The 21,352-nt window shown below is 47.8% G+C and overlaps 2 protein-coding genes across 3 annotated transcripts in view; one reads left to right on the top strand and one right to left on the bottom strand.

Moving 5' to 3' along the window:
- Positions 1 to 916, top strand: part of NOS2 (nitric oxide synthase 2) — a 39,455-nt gene extending 38,539 nt beyond the window's left edge. For both annotated transcript variants that reach the window (XM_075112968.1, XM_075112967.1), the window contains exon 28: positions 111 to 916. In XM_075112968.1, the coding sequence (XP_074969069.1) occupies positions 111 to 224 (114 nt within the window). In that variant the 3' untranslated portion in view covers positions 225 to 916. The remainder of the gene's footprint in view (positions 1 to 110) is intronic.
- Positions 917 to 12,444: 11,528 nt separating this feature from the next.
- Positions 12,445 to 21,352, bottom strand: part of KSR1 (kinase suppressor of ras 1) — a 76,002-nt gene continuing 67,094 nt past the window's right edge. The window contains exon 20 of the mRNA XM_075112703.1: positions 12,445 to 12,782. Within this exon, the coding sequence (XP_074968804.1) occupies positions 12,704 to 12,782 (79 nt within the window). The 3' untranslated portion in view covers positions 12,445 to 12,703. The remainder of the gene's footprint in view (positions 12,783 to 21,352) is intronic.

Below are 21,352 nucleotides of genomic sequence, written 5' to 3'. Positions count from 1 at the left end.
CACAGAACCACTCATACGAATGTAAATGACCTTTTGGTTACTTATCTGTCACATAAGGAGGAGCTAGCAGTAGGTAATTAATCTCTTGGGTTTCCTTTCTTTTTTTGCAGAGCCAAAAGCGATACCATGAAGATATATTTGGGGCTGTATTCCCACATGAAGTCAAAAGAGGTGTAAAAGCTTTGCCACCCACCAGTCCAAGAACAAATCAACTTACGTTTTAGACAATACCTGCACTTTTGTTGTTACTTTCAAAAAACAAGGGGTCAAATCCTCTTTCTTATACATGTTAAATCATGCACGTGTATATGAATGTAGGATTTGATTTTTAAACCTCAGCCTTAGTTAAGAAAAATATTAAATTTAACTTTTGTTGCTATTTATTCTGAGACTACTTTTAATAGATCATCTTAATAGTGAAGATGCAAATTATTTTTTTAATACTGTCTATACTAGTATAAATCTGCTATTTTTTATAAATACAAGGAAAATTTAGAGTTTTTTACTATGTAAGCTAGAACTGAAATCTTTTTTTGACATGTACTGTTTGCCTTTGTGAATTTATTTATATCAGATTGTTTTACTGTGCATATTATCTTTACTTGAAAGGAAATAAATAGATGGTTGAAAATGTAAAGTCACACGCCTTGTTGAGTCTGAAGCAGTATTTGCAAATGATATAATAATGGTTCGTAAGTGCAAATACCTGCTGCACACACTTCAAATGTATACACACGAGGAGGTAGTAGGTTTGAATTCTTCTTTTTGTGGTTCAGGTACTTGAACCCGAATTGTTGTTGTTACTGCCTATGGCAGTAACGTTCAGAAAATTCAAAAGCACTTTGTATATTTGTATTTTATGCTCTGATTTACTTGATTTGATTTGTTTGTAATAAAAGATGCCTTTGTATTGAGACGAACAGGTTGGTCTGGATTAAATGTACCTCTTTTTCCTATTGGCTTCAGCCTGAAAAAGTAAGGCTAGATAAGTAAGTTCTCAGGTTTCAGTGAAGTGGGTTTGGGCTCCAACGAACACTTCTTCTGTAAGTAGAGAGCCCGTCTCCAGGAGTTACGCCGTCTGCCTAAGATGAGTTATATATTTTTGTTACTGCCCAGCAAGCGTGATTGTGTACCACAGATTGTGAGATTGGCTTGCCATCCGCAAGAATAGAACATAGCATTACGAGCAATATATTCTGCGCTAGTTATATTTTGACTTTGGGTCTTTTATGCCTTGGCAGTTATGTCAAAGCTTTTAGTTCTTTCTCTAAGATTACCAGGGCGATATGGTCATATTGAGAAAGCTTAAGGTGAGATTTTCCTGTCATCCCTTGTCTCCAGGAGCTGGAATGTGCTGAAGGAGGAGTTGAGACTCAAAAGTCAACAGTGCCATGTGTGTACAGTGTGTTTCACATGTGCTTCAGGACAGCCTTAGACATAAGACCAAGAATACAGCGTAGATGAAAGAATATGGACAGTGATGGCAGAGAACAGGACGTAGCAGAGAACGGGTACAAAAAGAGTAAAGACAGAGGAGGTTCCTGGCAAGCACAGAGTCCTGATGGGCACCTACTACATAGACACCGTGAGTGTTATTTCGTATTTAGTTTAACTGATGTTTTCTGATTTTAGATTTTTGGGGTGGGAGGGAAATGGAACAAAGTAGTTGCACTTTCCATTAAGAAAGTTCTCCATAAGCCCAAGGCTGAGCGAGTCCTAGGCTTCAAATGAGTCCAACAAAAGTAGGAAACAGAAGTAGTAACTTCTGTACTTCAGAGGGCTAATGTGCTCCGGGCCCTCTGGGAGGTGCGTCACTACACAACCCGTTTTCCACGCACATGACTAAACAGGTGAATTTCCTTGCCAGGACGCTTTCTTTGTACCTCAGGTGTCTTTTTGAAGTAATCGCTTACTTTAAAGCATTACCATAATCCTATATGAATGCTTGCATGTGTACTAAAGGGCCATAGTTCACTTTCATTTGGAGGGTCAGAAATTCAGAAAAAAGAAGTCCTGCTGTGCATACCAAGCTGAGAGCAGGCTGGGTGCCCATAGATATTGCCATGTCCTGAAGACAAAAGACATTAAAAAACTGCTAGCCAGGGGAGCAATAGGTTCCTTCATGGGCCTCTGACAGGTCAGAACAAGAGGCGCAAGCGTTTGTGTATCAGCTCAGAAGTCGCATGAATTTCCATTTATATATTCTAAGTTGATGAGGCAAGTTTTATTGGGGGACCTTTCCATCTTAATTCCACCATTGCAAAAATTTGCCCCTAGCAGAGGGGTGAGAAGGCAGTTAAAGGAAACGATTAAGAAAAGCAGAAATCTGTTTTAATTTTTTGTGAATTTATTTAAACTGGTCCCAACTGTAAGTTAACTTCACTTGCAGCACCGATCTGAAGCTGCGTATAATTGCTTTTTCTACAGAAATAGACGGGGAAGACAAAGCGCAGATGTTAAGGTCAGTGGATAACTATTCTGTTCCAAGATAAAAAATGAAACTTCATTTAAGAAACCAGAGACAAAATATACCTTTTAAAATCCTGAAGATGATCAAATAGCCTGTTCTGCCGTTATTAAAGTGTTCATTACAGCCCCAAGTCAGTTAAAGGATTTAAGCACGTGCATTAGTTTAAGCACTTGAGTAATGCTGCTCGAGGCAGAGGAACTCTTCTGGGCTAAAAGTTACTGAGATGATCATGCACCTCACGGATTTGGGACCTGACTGAGATCAACAGTTTCTGAAGCAATTAGTGGCTTGTTACATTAACACTTAAGCCCAACTACATGGCTGTAATGACATTCAGCATTCAAAATGGGCCACGTGCCAAGGCACTGAAATGCAGACCTTTTCCTTCGCCCGATTCTCTAGCCACTTTTGGTCATTGGTAAAGTTCCCTTGTACTCCCAGTTGCACCAGGTAAATCGGTCCAGCTAAACCGCAGGTCGCCAGGGAGGGCTTTCAGTCCCGTGCTAGTTGGGTAGGTCACTGGGCTTGCAGCAGGTACCCTGACTGCTGCCCTACATCCCATAAACACGCAGGGCTTGGGCAAATGGGTGTGTTTCTGAAATTTGTTGAGCAATCTTACACTGACTGATCGCAATAACAGCCTGTATATACTTTTAACCTGTTTTTAAGTAACATCTATTAACTTAAGCTCTTTCCTTGAGGAAAAGGAAAGGAATACATGGCAGGGGTACATGAGTACATTTTTGCATAGCTGAGAGGTAACAGAAGTTCAAGCCTTGGATTAGGTAAATGCAAGGAAAACTGAAGCGTCTCCAGTTGAAGCAGCTGTGCTGGGTGCGGCGTGCGGAGGGGAGCGGGGCTGAGGGGCCAGGCAGGTGTGACCCGTCAGCCGCTGCTGGGCAGGGTGATGAGGGGCAGCTGAGCCCTGTGGGGCAGAGGAGGAGGAGGGCTAGGGCTAGGGCTAGGGCTAGGGCTAGGGCTAGGGCTAGGGCTAGGGCTAGGGCTAGGGCTAGGGCTAGGGCTAGGGCTAGGGCTAGGGCTAGGGCTAGGGCTAGGGCTAGGGCTAGGGCTAGGGCTAGGGCTAGGGCTAGGGCTAGGGCTAGGGCTAGGGCTAGGGCTAGGGCTAGGGCTAGGGCTAGGGCTAGGGCTAGGGCTAGGGCTAGGGCTAGGGCTAGGGCTAGGGCTAGGGCTAGGGCTAGGGCTAGGGCTAGGGCTAGGGCTAGGGCTAGGGCTAGGGCTAGGGCTAGGGCTAGGGCTAGGGCTAGGGCTAGGGCTAGGGCTAGGGCTAGGGCTAGGGCTAGGGCTAGGGCTAGGGCTAGGGCTAGGGCTAGGGCTAGGGCTAGGGCTAGGGCTAGGGCTAGGGCTAGGGCTAGGGCTAGGGCTAGGGCTAGGGCTAGGGCTAGGGCTAGGGCTAGGGCTAGGGCTAGGGCTAGGGCTAGGGCTAGGGCTAGGGCTAGGGCTAGGGCTAGGGCTAGGGCTAGGGCTAGGGCTAGGGCTAGGGCTGTGTGTTGGGGAGGTGCAGGGCTGATGAACTCTGGGACAAGTTGGGCAGAATGAGTTCAGGTAGGTGAAAGGCTTCTTTATTACTTTTTTTTTTTAATTTAAATTGGTGCATTATATTATAGCTGTGCAGGGGGGTTCCCCTCCCTGAATGTGTATTCTGAAGTACAGGGGGGTCTGGGTGGGTGGGAGACTTGCCTGCCCCAGTAACCCTGCTGGGAAGCCAGGGCCGAGCTGTGAGGAGAGGACTTGAGCTGCTGTGTTCTGTGGGCAAGGACAGGCTGAGCTCTGAGAGAGGATGATTCTGTGATGTGTTGTGTCCAGCTCCCCCAGATCTTGCTTCAGTCAGTTCATTTGTAGCCTGATCTATGTATTGTGGGTTGTTATTTGGTGCCTTCTCTGAATGAAGCGCTGTTTCAGTGGCTGCACTGAGGTGTTTCCCGTGCATGGGGAGGAGTGTTGAATAGCCAGGAAGGTCCAGCAGGGCTGGTAAAATGCTTCACTCTGCTTTTAAGGTCTAAAATGTGATTGAATGTTACACTGCAGCTGTCCGGAGCTACAGATGGTCCCTGTTTGTGCTTGAATTTGTCTCTGTTGAGATGCGAATATTGGTTGCTTCAGAAAAAAAAAGGGGGGGGAAAGCTTTTATTGTCTTTCAGAGAAGAAAAATTTTTTGACTATTCATCAGTAAAAGAGCAATATTACTAAAAGACTTAAAAATCTAAGAATATGATCTAAACAGGAGGAGTACACTGTATTGTATATATCATAGGTTTAAAAGGATTTATGCTTTCAGCAGGAGACAGGTATTTGATTTAAGTTTTTCCTAACAAAATGTGCTTTGACAGGCTTCCTAGATGGCAGCTAATGTTAAGTGATGTCTCACTGTGATATATAATGGCTTGTCAAGCTGCATGTGGGTTCTTGTCTCTAAATCAGAGCCCAGGTCACAGTAACATCTCCAGCTCGAGCATATCAGCCTGCTGCAGACTGGGAACCCAGTAGGTGCAATCGAACTGGTGGTGTCCCTTCGTGGCCACCTTGAAGCACTGGCCATTGCAGTAGATTCACATCTATAAATGGGGAGAGAGCAGCGGGAAATGCCACAGCAAATCTTCCGGGTCAGGGGAAAGCGAAGATTTAATAGGGGGAGCAAGAGGTAGACAGTAAATGCAAATCCTCTCGTCTGTCAAGTCTCTGTGAAGTTGCTCTTGTAAATCTGTTAGTCATTACACGTTAAACAGGCTGGATCCTGTTCAGGATTGCAGCTTTGTCGTGTAGCTCTCGCTGGTTTGCTCTGAGCCTTTGCTTTCCACCTCTGTAATGTAAGCAATCTGGTGCCACTCGTGTCATCTAGCGGGTCCGAGGTAAGGCTCGGCGGGCTGAGACTCGCAGTTGTTAGCATGGCAGCCGCCACTTGTTACTAGAGCGGTTACTAACCTCTGGTCGCTTTGGTGACCCTATCTCCAGCCGGGCTGCGTGTGAAGGGACAGCAAACCACTAGCGCTTGTCAGGTGTTGGAGGTTTTTACCTGATCTCAGAAAATGCCTGGCCGTTCCCTGAAGCATGCTGAGTTCCAGTCTTTGTCCTGGTTAACACATCCCCGCAGATGCCATCCGATCTCCTGTCGTGAACTCGGAAAATGGCTGAGGGGCTCTTGGTGCTTTAGCTCTTAGGCTGTTCCATCACAGCTGCCTCAACCCCGAGGGCTGAGCCCCAGGCCCATCCGAAACTGAACGTCACTTTAGAAAGCCTTGAAATGGGGCCCCCGCGTCGCTCTCTGCTGAGGGGCCTTGGGGACCGTGGGGGCTTTGCCAGGGTCGGCCGGCGCAAAGAGCGGCGATGTAAAATGGCCTTGCTTCGTGGGAAGTCCTGCCCCGGGAGAGTGGCAGATAGGGGCACGCGCTCTTCCTTCCCCCACGAGCGCTTCAGCGAGGTGGTGCGGACTGTGGTTTTCTACCCGAACCCTGGGTTTCGGTGGAGTGCAATCTCTTCGCCTGCCTTCAGACTGATGAGGAACCTAAACCCGCAGATACAAAAATCCTTAGATCAAAGCAAATAAGACCAAAACTTGCTCTAAGTCCTTGACGGGAATAAAGGTGGTGAGGAGGTGTGGGGAGGCACTGTGGGGTTATTTTGGTGGGAATGAGAACTTCCTGCTGCCAGAAGCTGGCAGGGTGACCCAGTGATCAGCAGGGTGCTGCTGCAATGTGCTGCTTGAGCCACTCCATGCGGAGTGAGAGTATCGAAGGGCCTCTTGATCCGAGACAAGCACACTTATGCAGGGAGCTGCCGCCCTACAGGCACTGCTCGTGGTCCCGGTTGCTGGCTGCCTTCGTGCCAGGTTAGCTGCTGCTCATCAGGAGGAGAGGTGCCTTGCTTCAGGTGGACAGGAAGCTGCTGGTGCTTCAGACAACCAGGTTGCAATTGCCTGGATGTAACCATGGGCAGGCAAATACCAAACTCTTCTAGTCCCCAGCTGGTGGAATATAACCTTGGTGCTTGAGGATGTGGTTTTTTGTTTGTGGGGTTTTTTTTGGTTGTTTTTTTTAAAATTAAACGCCCTTGCCCTTCAGGTTTAATGGAGAATTAAATTCATTATTTCTTATTCTTTATGAAAGAGAAAAAAGCTGAACTTATCTTAAGCTTTTTATTGTTTGCATATGAAAGATCTAGATAAGATGGATGAAATGCAAAGCTGCGCTTTCATAATGCCTTGCCCTTTTCCCTGCAGGACAGTACAATGCTGCCGTTGTTTTCAGCGTAAAGCTGCTTGGCAGCAGTGTAATGATCCTGGGATTAATTAACACACTGCAATGTCACTTCCACTGAGGAGAGGAAAGCAGCCCCTGTCCTGCTGGCAGAGCTTTTCCCTGACTGTGTAGGTGAAAAGGCTGTGGTGGGACCTGGGGAGCTCTGGGTGCTCCCCGGGGCTCTGGCGAGGGGCTGAGCAGGTGCCCAGCTCCCTGCAGTGGCACGGGCCGTGCTGGCGTCGCGCGGTGCCCCGGTGACCAGGCCCGCCGAGGTTCGCTGCAGCGGCTGGCGCCGGGAGGGAGGCTACGGAGCTCCTGCCTCGCGGGGGGTGGTGGAAGGGGCGACCACGCGGTGGGGGGACGCCAGGTCTGGTTTATGTGCAGGCAGGGCTATTCTGTGGGCAGCGGCCAGGCTGCGGGCGCTGGTGGGCTGAGGAGGGGGAGAGGTGATGGGGGTCTGAGGGATGGCCTCGAGTGGCATGTGGGTAGGAGGCAGCTTCTCACCATAGTTTATTGCTTCAATAAAACAAAATTATGGAGCTGTTAAACCACGAAATAACTTGACCCATCGTATCCAGGAGGGAAAACTTTGATAATGGCGAATGGACTCAACATCTCTCGAACTGGCTCGCAGAGTGGTTGTGGGGTGGAGAGCGGCAAGGGCCCGGGAGGGACAGACAGACAGAGAGCTGCCCTTAAGGGCGGGAGCCACGAGGAGGTGACCAAACCCCAGGGAAGGGCTGGGGCGGGAGCCTGTGGGCCTGCTGAGAAAGCCCAGCTCTGGCCGCTCTGCTCCCTTTTCTTTTTGATGTGATGTGTTGGAAGAATCCCAGTTAGAGCAAAAAGAAAGCGAACAGGCTGGTGCTTCAGCCCGTCACACAAGCTGAAGAAACAGCTTGCCAGCTGGCCTGTAACTGCAGGCCTCTTCAGTTTGACTTCTAAGAGGAAACAAAATGAGCCATGCTTGCAGAAGAGACACACGCTTGTAATTTCATTTGAGGAAGGATGTCAGTGATTGACAGCTGATATAATGGGAAGGCAGCAAATGGGCTCACGAGCCATAAATTAACAAGTCAATCTGGTGAAAGAAAGCTATAAGACACAGCAAGGGCTATAGACAAAAGCTGTAATGCTGCTTTCTTTTTTTTTTTTTTTTTTTTTTTTTTACATGAGCTAAACCTGACGCTTCTAGAGAGCAAGTCTTATGACATGTTGAGGGAGCTGGGGGGGGTTTAGCCTGGAGAAGAGGAGGCTGAGGGGAGACCTTACTGCTCTCTGCAGCTGCCTGAGAGGAGGTTGTAGCAAGGTCAGTGTTGGTCTCTTCTCCCCAGTCACTACAGATAGGACGAGAGGAAATGGCCTCAAGCTGTGCCAGGGGAGGTTTAGATTGGGTATTAGGAAAAATGTCTTTACTGCAAGAGTGGTCAGGCATTGGAACAGGCTGCCCAGAGAGGTGGAGGAGTCACCATCCCTGGGGGTATTTAAAAGACGTGTAGACGTTGCACTTCAGGACATGGTTTAGGAGACGTGGTAGTGTTGGATTGACAGTTGGACTTGATCCGAGAGGTCTTTTCCAACGTTAATGATTCTATGATTCTGTCACCCTTTGCTTCAGCACATGATTCCAAGAGCTGCAATAGGATTTCTAGGAATGGGACCTGCTTCTGCCACAGCAGCTGCTTATTCTTGCCCGGTTCAGAAAAGAGTTTTTAACGTGCGCTGCCTTCCTGTGTCCCGGCAGGGCCGCCAAGCTCGGCAGGGCAGGACGGCTTTGGCGCAGGCTCTGCAGCAGGCTGTCCCCTGGCCTTGGTGGTGCCTGGGGGGTCAGTACGCTCCCGTGGCTCTCCATGTGCCCCACGGGGGGCTGTGCACCAGGGCGGCCCTCACCCTTCATGAGGGCCCTGCTCTGGTCACTTACTCTCCAAAGGCTGACCCGTCCGGTTTGTATCACCCTGTGTCTGTCAGGCTCTCAAGGGCGGCCAAGGAAATAGGGAAATGATGGGAAATCCCTTCCTGCTGCTTCACTCAGGACAAGCAAAGCCCAGGGAGGAGAGAGCAAAGAATGGCAGTGAATGTAACAATGGAGCCGGTGACCTCCCTGCGCATCAGGTGACCCATCACGATAGGACCGTCACCTCCGTCCATCCACTTCCTGCACACCTCCCGCATTTCCTGTTCTTTTAACTATACTGCCTTGAATCCCTAATTTCAAACCCCAGAGAGGATCTCCCACTGCTTGGAGAAAGGTGTGCTCATCTGCGACTCGGCCCACAGCTCCCTCGAGGGTGAACGCCAGCTAGGTGAGAGCGAAGAGGCACTGAGCGCTTCTTTCGGCTTTGTCTCTTGTCTGTAACCTTCCCAGCACCCGGCACCACCTGAAGGCCTGCTGTTCTGTGGTGGGGGGTCGCTGCAGCATGAAGGGCTGCGTGATGTGTCACGCTTCAGCACCCTGCACATCCTCCAGCGCCGGGCGCTGTACGCAGCGCGACGCGTCGGTGGGTCACTACGGAAATCTGCTCCTCTCTTCATCTGGCTACAAGCAGGTGAGGGGGGAAAAGGTCAAACCACAATTCTGGAACACTTGCTTTATCCAGAGCAAAAATTTATTCACTGAAAAGATTCCTACATATCCAGAATTCATTAGCATAGAGTGCACTTTTTTTTTTTTTTTTTTTTTGCTGGTTGCATAAACTAATACAGAAACTGTTGTTAATACTAACAGTTTTTAATTAATTTAATAGCAATTCTGGAAGACACTCAGTTGATAGAAAATATAAAAAAAAATTTTTACTGTACAAAGTTTACATCACATTTGAAAAGAAAACGTGTCCATTTTCACCATGTTACAGACTCCATTTACATTCACTACTGACGTGTAGCTTTTGTAGCAGCATTGTACAGCCAGCTTCACATTTACAACTCTAAAATGGTACAGGCTTACTGTGCGTCACGCCCTTACACCAGCACACGAGGAGACAGGACACGGGACGTGTGACCGTAAAACAATGCAACGTAACAACGGTCGCTTGGTTTGCAACCTGCCAAGGGACAAGAGAGCTCCGCTCTCTTCATGGCTCTACAACTCCACTGCTTTCCATCCATTTCCATGCGTCTTACACCAGCTGATTAAAACACAAATTATCCCAGAGACAGCAATCGGTCTCTCCTCTCTGATACACCGGGTCCAGCAGGCTGGGTTTTGCTTTCAAGAGCAATTTATGGGTGCTAAACACAAAACCAAGGTCAGGTTGAATTAAAATCCCAAATCTCATGATTAAAGGCAGGTTTTGAGACCCCTCCTGCCCCCTGGGCTGGAGCCTCGGGGCAGCATTCCCAGCAGGGCACCACGGGCAGCCTCAGCTGGGATGAGTCTCCCATTAGCATTCAGCACACTTTAACACGCAGCACGAAGGGCCGTCGGGTTTTAAGCAGCTCTGTGCCTGGGAAGTCTTCTGAGAGTGTGTGAGCTACACCTGAGGGCAGCTGTAAGAAGGATAAATGGTGATGGGGGTATTTTTTGTATTTTATTATTTTGTTTTAATCTGTCTGGTCATCCAGTACTAGCTGTCCTTTTCCTAGCCAGTCATCTTACTAGAAAAAAACTGAGAATATATTGCTTTCCCAGCATAGTTCTTGTACGTTTGCACAGCAGCGTTACCGCTGACGAACGGCAAGGAAACACGGTCTGTTTGCAAGCTGGCAACTGGTTCCCGCTCTGAGAAGCTCTGGGTGTCCCAGCTTTGGGGCCCTGTTTTGTGCACAGAGATGGCAGAAATAAACGGTGAGGAGCCCAGCAAGGCTGCTCAGAACTGCGGGCTACAAAGCAACGATTTGCATCCAGCAGCAGGTTCTGCTCTTCTCTAAGGCAAGATGGACCGTGCAGCCCACGGAGGGTTTTGGCCGACGGGTTTGCAACGTTACCGGTGCGAAGCAGCACGTTTCTCCTCGCTTTAGGTTTGTGTGGTGCCGATTTAAGCAGTGCTTGCTGAGAAAACAACTTCTGCTTAAAACTGCTGACACACACGTTTTGAGAGAGAACAAACAGTAGCAAGTCTTGAAGAGAACCATGTGGTGTAGGTTAAATACGCAGTGTGTTTGGAGGGGGCTTATTTGCTTTATAAAGGTGGGGGAGAGGAAGGAGGTCAGAAGAGTACTGCAATGCCACGCTTGGCCGCCACCAAACTGATTTTTTCTTTTGTATCTGAGACACATTTAAAAAGTCATTCCATCAAAAGATCTGTAAGAGAATGTAGCCAACTTGCACAAGGTAGGAGTGAAGCTCTCTGCTCAACAGAACTCAGGAATTTTTTTTGCCACTCGATTTTCTACAGAAATCATCCACCCGTAAGTAGCCAAACTGAGGGCCTGCCACCTTGCCCACCTTACAGAGGACTGCAGAGCTCCTCTCGCTGTGAGCCTCAAGTTACACCCTCGTGATGACGGTGAAGGTGTAGGGGGGTGCGTGTAACATATTAGTGCCGTTGGAGAAATGACATTTGGTGACTTCCAGGGAGCCTTAATGAACCATCTCAACACAATGAAGTACTATAAGGACAGAACGGATCTGAATGTCCATTGTAAAATTAGGGTCCTCCCACTGCCCTGGCTGGCAGGAGAAGGCAGGGGAATATGAACGGGGGGGCACGAGGGAGCCTTTGTTAGTGCTGCTTGTGATTCAGTTGCAAGTGGGGTAATGCATCGGTCACCTTAAATGCAGTAATCAGATGTATCCTTTATAACCTGCACATTACACATTGGAGAGGGCGTGTGGGGATATTTGTCTTAAAATCAACCTTTGCAACAAGTCTACTCTGTTGGGTTGGGTCAGGTCCTCTAGACCCAGATGCAACCTTCCTGGCTGCGAGATTTCTGTTGTTAGCTTTTTCCCTAAACAACTGCTTTAGTCCTGAAATTTTAAAAACAAACAGCTCACAAACTTAAATGTGACCAACTACAGGAGCTGGTAACAGTGTGTGTGTATGACTCTGAATCTCTTAACAAGTTCCATGCATCAAGACCTTACTTAATGCATTATTCAGGGAAGGCTTTTTCCCTTGTCTTGTCTCTCTTGCCTCTCCCGGCAGCTCTGGAAAATGTCTTTTCTTCTTCAACTGAAATGGTGACTGGGGCAGTAAGTCACGTCTGTTTGGTCAGTGTTGTATCTCCAGAAAAGCTGCTGGTTTAGGGGACTAGAACTTGTTGTGCCTAGAACTTCAAAAGAAGAATTAGGCCCAAGTGCACAGAGCTATAACAAGCCATAGTTTTATTATTTTTTTAAAGGTCAGCAAGTCTTAAGCTTCCTACGGGATTGTATGAGAACAAGCAGCTTTTCTTGCAAGTTCTGTGTAGAAGAGCGCTTGAGGTTTTAAATGAGACAGCCTATGTGATCAGAAGCTCTCCTATCGGAAGTCGATTTGTACTAGTGTAACTTAATTCAAGGTAACCCAGAACTTGGACCGAGCCTGCTGAAACAAACCTCAGAGCTCCATCGTTGGTTGGGTAGATCACAGTGTAATAGACCGATTTTTACCTTAGTGAAAGGAAAATGCAATCTGGAACTCCGACGCCTTGTACTGGGCGCGCTGCCATTCTGAAACAAGCCAGTTCCACTTCTCTTGGGGAAAGCAAATGCTTTGAAGGCAGAAGATAGCTCCTATTTACCACAGACACAAGAAGGAACTAGAAATAGTTCTTCTTTTTTCAGTGCTATTTGAGAATGGCTGTAGTTAAACTTGATTCACTGTTTATTATGTTTAAAAAAATATAGTTCACACAAAAGTATCATGTAAACATTCTTTAAATAACTGCTGGTGCTCAGGCAGAATTCAGACTTTGCAAACAACACAGGACTGTGAATTGATGGTCGTGCGGCTTTCGGCTGTGGCTGCACCAGTTTCATAGCTTGGAAGATTCAGTGAAGACTCCTGATGCTTTGTGTAAGTAGGCAGACAACATTATCACAAGACAATTACACACCATGCTATATCTTTTGATTACTTGGTTCCAGGATTCCCAAGCCAAATCTTTCAAAACGCAGGACAACTTTGCTACTGTTAATGCTGAAAAGAGTGGGGAGGGAGAGGAGAAGGGAAGGGGAAAGAGTTATTTATTTGTAATTTTTCTTACAAAGCTACAGTCCTATAAAAGGAACTAAAATGGGTTAGATTCTGGCCTACAACTTTAGATCACCCAGAAAAGAGGCTTAAGTAATTAAGCAGCACACACATGAACTTATCCATGCTAACCTCATCAGTGGAAACACACAGCACAAATCTGACTCGCCTCAAACTGGAGAAACAGGAGGTTTTCCTAAGTACCTAAGGTGGGCAGAAGCCTGACACTTGTTTTCAGCAGGCACTTGATGTCCTTGACGAGACCCGCCGGGAGCCCACAACTTGCACCACAGCAGCTGACGAGACCTGGGCAGGGCCAGAAGCAATGTATAAAAAGAAGGCCCTGGGAGCATCAGCAGCCAGGAGCGCCGCCAGCAGGGTGGGCAAGCCGGGCACGGCACGGAAGGGTGTGCAGGAAGGGCACCGACGCCCCGACAGCTTGACTGGGAAGCAATGGTATCCACCCGGCAAAAAGCCATGGCCTCTCTAAGCTCTGCACCCGCCACGACTGACGCAGCTTCCCAGACAGAGCTCCGGTGGGAACTCGCTGCCAGGCAGGTGCCGGGCTGCGGCGTGCGCCCTGCTCTTGCGCCAGTGCGGGGCGGCTGCAGTGAGCGCAGCTCTGGGACTGGGGGGTGCGCCCAGGTAGAGGAACTCCTCTGCTTAGTGACAGAGCTCTGGGAGGGGGTGAGTAGGCTGAGGAGTATCAGGAGAGCGAGAGAGAAAGAGAGACTACTGGAACCGCACCCTACCTTCCCTGGGACAGGCCCAACAGGCAGACAGGACAGGTGATACGGAGGATTCCGATCCTTTCTCTGCCTGGCTGAACCTGGTGACTTAAGGGACGGGGGCAATGGGGACAAGTCCCTGCCCAGCGCAGCGGGCACGTCTCCTCTGTGACTCCCCCGCCTTCCCAGAAGCCCTTGTATAATAGGTACAAGTCCACTGCAAGTGGAACTGAACAATGACGAGGACAATGGTTCATCTAGGTTGCAGGTGTTGCCGAGGTTAAGTCAGCCTACGCCCTGCATCAGAACTGCCTCCATAAAGAAAAAAAAGATGGGTCGTTATCGTAGGAGGCTCTCTTCTGAGGGGAACAGAAGGCCCAATAGACTGGAGCCACTCCTTAGGGAAGTCTGCTGCCTCCCTGGGGCCTGGGTTAAAGATGTGAAGAGAAAGCTTCCTACCCTGGTACAGCTCTCAGATTGTTATCCATTATTGATTTTTCAGGTAGGCAGTCATGAAGTTGCAACAAGTAGTCCGAGGGCAATCAAGAGAGACTTCACGTTCTTGGGGCGCCTGGTTAAGGGATCAGAAGCACAAGTAGTGTTCTCTTCTATCCTCCCAGTTGCAGGGAATGATGAGGGAAGATGCAAGAAGAGCCAGTAGAACAATACCTGGCTCTAAGCCTGGTGTCACCAACAAGAACTTTGGGGTTTTTGATCATGGGTCAGTCCACATGACACCAGGCTTGCTGGCGGCAGACAGGGTGCACCCTTCTCAAAGGGGGAAAGGGATAAACCCAGGCTCACTCCAGATATGCCTGGGGGTGGTATGACAATGTTTGAGGGACAGTGCGCTAGCAAGGTCTGGGGATGGAGGTAGGGGATGGAGATCTGTGTGGCAGCAAAGACACAAGGGTTATGGATGTGTTAGAAACCATGGAAGAGCCCAAGAATGGTCATGCAGGAATTATGGCTTCTCCCTGCAGAAAGGTGAGGGGATCAATAGCCCAACTGAAGAGCATCTACACCAATGCACGCAGCATGGGCAACAAACAGGAGGACCTGGAAGCCAGCGCGCAGCTGGAAAACTATGATACAGTTGCCATCACGAAAACATGGTGGAATGACTCTCATGACCAGAGTGCTGCAATGGATGGCTATAAGCTCTTCAGAAAGGACAGGCAAGGAAGGAGAGGCAGTGGGGTAGCCCTGTATGTTAGGCAGTGTTTTGATTGTCTAGAGCTTAATGATGGTGATGATAGGGTTGAGTGTGTATGGGTAAGAATCGGGGGGAAGGCCACCAAGGCACGGTAGGAGTCTGTTATAGATCACCCAACATGGACGAAGAGGCAGATGAAATATTCTATAAGCAGCCGGGAGAAGTCTAATAATCGCTAGCCCTTGTTCTCATGAGGGACTTAAATTTACCATGCGTCACTGGAAATAAAACACAGCAGAGAGGAAAAAGTCTAGGAGGTTCCTGGAGTGTGCGGAAGATACCTTCCTGACACAGCTGCTGAGGGAGCCAACTAGGGAAGGCACCCACTGGACCTGTTGTTTGTGAACTGAGAAGGACTTGTGGGTGATGTGATGGTTGGTGACCATCTTGGGCATAATGATCACAAAATGATAGCGTTTTCGATTCTTGAAGAAGTCAGTCAGCAGAACTGCTCCCTTGGACTTCTGGAGGGCAGACTTTGGCCTGTTTAGGGGCCTGGTTGGCAGAATCCCTTTGGAGGCAGTCCTGATGGGCAAAGGGGTCTAGGAAGGCTGGACATTCTTCAGGAAGGAAATCTTAAAGGTGCAGGAGCACGCTGTCCCCTTGTGCTGAAAGATGAGCCAGTAGGGGAAAAGACCAGCGTGGCTGAACAGAAAGCTTTGGCTGTAACTCAAGGAAAAGAAGGGAGAGTTTATGACCTTTGGAAGAAGGGGCAGCCCACTTCAGAGGACTACAAGGATGTCATGAGGTTATGTAGGATGAGAATTAGAACGGCCAAAGCCCAACTAGAACTTAATCTGGTTACTGCTGTAAAAGACAGTAAAAAAATGTTTCTATAAACAAATTAGCAACAAAAGGAGGACTAAGGAGAATCTCCATCCTCTATTGGATGCAGGGAAATACACAGTGACAAAGGATAAGGAAAAGGCTGAGGTACTTAATGCCTTCTTAGCCTCAGTCTTTATTGTAAGACCAGTTCTCAGGGTGCCCAGTCCCCTGAGTTGGAAGACAGGGACAGGGAGCAGAATGAAGCCCCCATAATCCAAGGAGAAGTAGTTAGTGACCTGCTACACCACTTAGAAACACGCAAGTCTGTGGGGCCAGATGGGAGCTACCCAAGGGTACTGAGGGAGCTGGCAGAAGTGCTTACCAAGCCACTCACTCCCCACCATTTATCAGCTGTCCTGGGTAACTGGGGAGATCCCAGACAACCAGACATTAGTAAATGTGACACCCATGACACAAGAAGGGCCAGAAGGAGGATCTGGGGAACTACAGCCCTATCGGCCTGACCTCGGTGCCAGGGAAGATTGTGGAGTGGATCGTCTTGAGTGCCATCATGTGGCATGTACAGTAAAATGAGACAACGAGGCCCAGCCAGCATGGATTCATGAGAGGCAGGTCCTCCTTGACTAACTTGATCTTCTCCTATGACCAGGTGACCTGCTTAGTGGATGAGGGAAAGGCGGTGGATGTTGTCTACCTGGACGTTAGGAAAGCCTTTGACACTCTGTCCCACAGCATCCTCCTAGATAAACTGGCTGCTCGTGGCTTGGACGGGTGTACTCTTTGCTGGGTAAAAAAACTGGTTGGATGGCCGGGCCCAGAGAGTTGTGGTGAACAGAGCTAAATCCCGTTGGAGGCTGGTCACAAGCGGTGTTCCCCAGCGCTCAGTGTTGGGGCCGGTTCTGTTTAATATATTTCTCAAGTATCTGGACAAGGGGATTAAGTGCACCCTTAGTAAGTTTGCAGATGACACCAGGTTGGCCAGGAGTGTCGATCTGCTTGAGGGTAGGAAAGCTTTGCAGAGGGATCTGGACAGGCTGGATCCATGGGCCAGCGTCAACTGTATGAGGTTCAACAAAGCCAAGTGTCGGGTCCTGCACTTGGGTCACAACAACCCCAGGCAACGCCACAGGCTTGGGGAAGAGTGCTGGAAAGTGCCCGGCAGTGAAGGCCCTGGGGGTGCTGGCTGACAGCCGGCTGGGCATGAGCCAGCAGCGTGCCCAGGTGGCCAAGGTGGCCCAAGCACCTGGGCTTGTATCAGCAATAGTGTGGCCAGCAGGAGCAGGGCAGGGATGGTGCCCCTGTGCTCAGCACTGGTGAGGCTGCACCTCCAATCCTGGGTTCAGTTTTGGGCCCCTCAGGACAAGAATGACACTGAGGTGCTGGAGCGTGTCCAGAGAAGGGCAACGAAGCTGGGAAGGGTCTAGGGCACTAGTCTGATGAGAAGTGGCCGAAGGAACTGGGGTTGTTTAGCCTGGAGAAGAGGATGCTGAGGGGAGACCTTATCGCTTTCTACAGCTTCCTGAAAGGAGGCTGTAGTGAGGTGGGGGTTGGTCTCTCCTTCCAAGTAACAAGTGATAGGACAAGAGGAAACAGCCTCAGTTTGCACAAGGAGAGGTTTAGATTGGATATTAGGAAAAATTTCTTTACTGAAAGAGTGGTCAGACATTGGAACAGGCTGCCCAGAAGTGGTGGAGTCACCATTCCTGGGGGTGTTCAAAAAACGTGTAGACGTGGCACTTGGGGACATGGTTTAGTGGTGGACTTGGCAGTGTTGGGTTGATGGTTGGACTTGATGATCTTAAAGTTCTTTTCTGACCTTAGAATCATAGAATCCTTAAGTAGGAGGGAAGGAGAAAACAACTTAGAGAATTTTCTTTTTAAGAGAAAGGGGTGTTTGACAGGGTACATGAATTGGTTAAAAAATAAAAAAAAGAACAAACCCAAACCCATTTGCTCCTCTTCACAGACTGTAGCAAGTGCATAAAGATGTCTTTTCCTTTACCTTTCAACTGTTAGCATAGCTAGAAACTTTTGCACTTCAAAACTTCTTCCTACACAGACTCAGGTGACAGCAAGGCAGACAGCCTCGATATGTGAGCTCTTGCAGGAGACTTGATTACAGAATGAATATGTGGGTGTATTTGTCATCACTGAAGACAGCAGAAACCTCTCTGGTTCTTGTTGCAAGTTCTCCTCTTCCCCTATCCTTTCCCCTCCGAAACAAGATTATTTTTCAAAGTCATGAATTGGTAAAGAATGAAAAAAAGACCTTCTCTAAAAGGCACATATTTGCTATGTTACCTACAATTCTGCAAAGCCCCTAATGTTAAGTCAGACATTTTGCCGAACAGGGGATGTAAACAGAAGCGAATGATAAAATTCAAAGCACTAGATTCGCATGGGGAGGAGAAGGAGGAACTAAGGGTGCTCTTGCTTTCCTCCTCCTTTACGCAGCATTGTAGCTGAACCCGGCTGACCCACATGGGCCAGTTCTGGACACCACTTGCGGCCTGGCCACTGGCGGGCTAAGCAGAACAAGGACCATCCTTTTTTCCACTCAAGAATTGCACCAGCCTCATCCAGTCCCTGACAAAATTGACCCTGGCTTCAGTGCTGCCTCTGGTCCTGAGGGAGAACCAGCACAGTCTGGCCCTTAAATCTTGTTGGTTTGCAGCGGAAGTGGAGTGTTTGGTTATTGGCTGTGCCTCTGAAAATGTACCTGTTACCTTCAGTCACAAAGCCACAGTCCAGCACTAATGATGACAGGCATAACCTCAGACTGCAACTAGGAAGCTGCACCCCTCTGCCTCGTGAGACTTGCAGGCAAGTCACACCAGTTTCAGGAAAGCCCCCCACCTGCTGGGCAGGACACACAGCACTCGCTGTTGCTTGAACCCAGTTAGTAGAGAATAGATCACTAGACCCTTTCCAGGAGGAAGTTACAGCCTGCTGAAATGCTTCAGAAGTGAAAGATGGCCACGTTGTTAGACAGTAACTTCTTGCAGACAGGAGTTGTTATTCAAGCTAACAGCCCACACCAAGCAGAAAAAGGCAGAAAAGGAGAATTCGGATAAAGTGTTGATTATGTCCATGGGTTAATTTCGTGGTTTGTTTTTGCTTTTTTAAATGGAAGGTGATTGTCCAAGTTGCCGGTTAGGATACAACACATGGAAGCATGCAAGGTGGAGCCCATTATTGCACCAGTAGCTACAACCTACAAAGAAATATGGGAGGGAAGGGAAAAAGACACCATGAGAGTTAGTTTTCAGTTATTTAAAGCAAGCCCTTGAGAACTACATATTATAAAGCTTACACCAGAATAAAGCACAGGGTTAGTGCAGTGTTTCTGAAAGGATTTGTCCGAGGGGATGCAAACATGTCTTTAGTGGGTTTTGAATGTGAGTAGGTCTCTGGCTGGCATGACTACAGAAAGCCTCCCAAGTGTGACTTGAATATAATGCAGTTTGCAGGGGATGAACAACAACTAAGCTGCCTCTACTTTCATTTCAATGAGCACTAATTCAGCTGTCAATGCTGATAATTAATACTGACACTTAAAGTACTTCTCTCCTATTAAATGCTTTGAGCAGAGAAAAAGTAGTAGCATATGCAAATTAACATGGACCACTTGTGGGAGTGGAAGGGGGGTGTCGGTCCATCTACCCAGGGAAATATAATTAGGGTAGCTACTACATAAGACATCGCTCTGCAGTTCCACAAGCTGTTCAAGAATAACTCCCTACGGAAACACTAATCCAAAATAATCACTTGGCAAAATGCTCTGGAATAGAACATTCTCACGAACTGACTGCCCAAATGGGAAGCACTACTTCAAATTCGTTTCCAATGTGATGTTAGAGGACAATGCGAGAGTGATTGCATGGGAATGTGTAGACAGCCTGGGCTCTCAGTCTGCTCTGTGGTGTCTGGTTTGGTAGGTGAAAAGATGTCAAAACCATCATCAGAGTTAACGATCCAACACAAGTGGATCTTATTGTATAGAGAAATGAGGGCATGAAAGTGTTGGCACACAGAACCATAGCGTTGGGAGTACAGTGTGCACAGGAAAAAGTATTACCAAAGGACACTGCTGTATCATGCAAATCTCCCGGCAGAAGAATTGCTAAGCCTTCATACCATAACATGACTTAAATAAAACCATTCCTCTGAGGCAAGGAAGGATCAGCTTAAAAAAAAAACAGGAGGAAATGTCACAGGTGACACTGGATGACTTGAAGGAATGGATAATGGAAAAGCACGTACTCAAGGTGGCTGGGTATAGATCTGCCCAACGCAAGCTGTGCCTGGAAATACGGTTTAGTACACTTTAGGCCATAAGAGGAAAAAAAATTCTCTCAAATTATGACTGAAGGACAGATAAGAAGCAGCAGTTATACGCAGGTCCATTTTTTAGCTCGGATTTTGTTGGCTTCTCTCTAAATTTTTGTTTTAAAACATCTAGACAATTGAAGTCACAAGGACTGAAGTGTAGCTGTGAAAGCTCTGCTGGAGTAGTCAGTGTTCAGGGTGCAGAAAGACCCCTTGCCTCCCAACTATGTTCCACAGCACACAGAGGCAGTAACTGACGATGCCAAGAACAACTGCCAAATGTAAGGCTCAACCCTCTGTTGAGCCTTTTTAATGTGAGTGCTGTGATATGCATATATACCTGTCTAGTGTAAGGAAAAAATACCAGATAGTTCTACTTATCCGCAAGCGGATAGTACGCATTCAATCTTTGCTGATAATAGTGTCCTTTTGTGTAAAGGTGAGGCCACAGTCTTGGAGAAGTATTCCGCATTTTAACATTGTTAGACACCATAATGTATCAGGGATCCAGTACAAATGTTAGGGAAATTGCACAAGAGACAAATGGTGAAATTTTCAACCAAAACCCCAAATGAGCCACACCCACCAAAGCACAAAATGCCATGACAGTCACCATATAGGCAAACAGAAGCGTTTGGTTAGTTATGATAAGGTATTGCAGGAAGATCATGAAGGGTTATGAGAAAGAAAGGGGTAGGTTAAACAACAAAAAAAGGAGAAAAAAGAGAAAATAAATATTAGAGGTAGAGTAGATGAAAATACAGTGAACAAAGTACATGGTAAACAGGCACTGGTCGCAAACATGTCTGATACATTCTATGCATCGTTCATCATATGCATATAAAGACAAATGATCATATGCATCATTCATCATATGCATGTGAAGCGTTCTATGGTATCTCCCAGACTTTGAGAAAAAACACTGCAGTCATCAAAATGTACCCTCCTGCCTAACAGAAGCTCTAAGCATGTTCCTGAAACTGGGCTGCCTGTCTTTCCCTGGGGCTGGCAGGCCCAGCCTATTAACTGAAGTCCATCGGAGCTACTCAGGGTAACAGCGGTCAGCAGTGGAGATCAGACATAAAACTGGTCTGGGGTGGGGGTTTCAGTCTCTTGGCTCCAGAAATTGTATGTGCTTTGCTTCCACTTGATTTTGGTAGAAGTGAAACCGGGAACCATCCTTCCCCGAGCGTGACAGGCTATTCATGAGAAGGGAGGCTGAAAGTTTTCGGCCTTGTGCCTTTACGCTCATCCAGCATGAACTGGAATGAGTTTTATATTCTGGTCTGGTCTGTCATAACGGATGTCATGGGATGTGCAATGAGGTGTTTTGAGGGACCTCTTCCAGTTTTGACAATTTATAGATGCTTGATCACATGTGACCATTCTTCCCTAACTGCAACACAGAAACTGGCTTTGACAGTATCATGATCTGACAGGGATTTATGCTGACT

Source organism: Phalacrocorax aristotelis, chromosome 18 (assembly GCF_949628215.1).
Source record: "Phalacrocorax aristotelis chromosome 18, bGulAri2.1, whole genome shotgun sequence".
NCBI classification, from domain to species: domain Eukaryota; kingdom Metazoa; phylum Chordata; class Aves; order Suliformes; family Phalacrocoracidae; genus Phalacrocorax; species Phalacrocorax aristotelis.
Note: the sequence above shows the minus strand (reverse complement) of the source record. Positions and strands in the feature narration are given on the sequence as shown.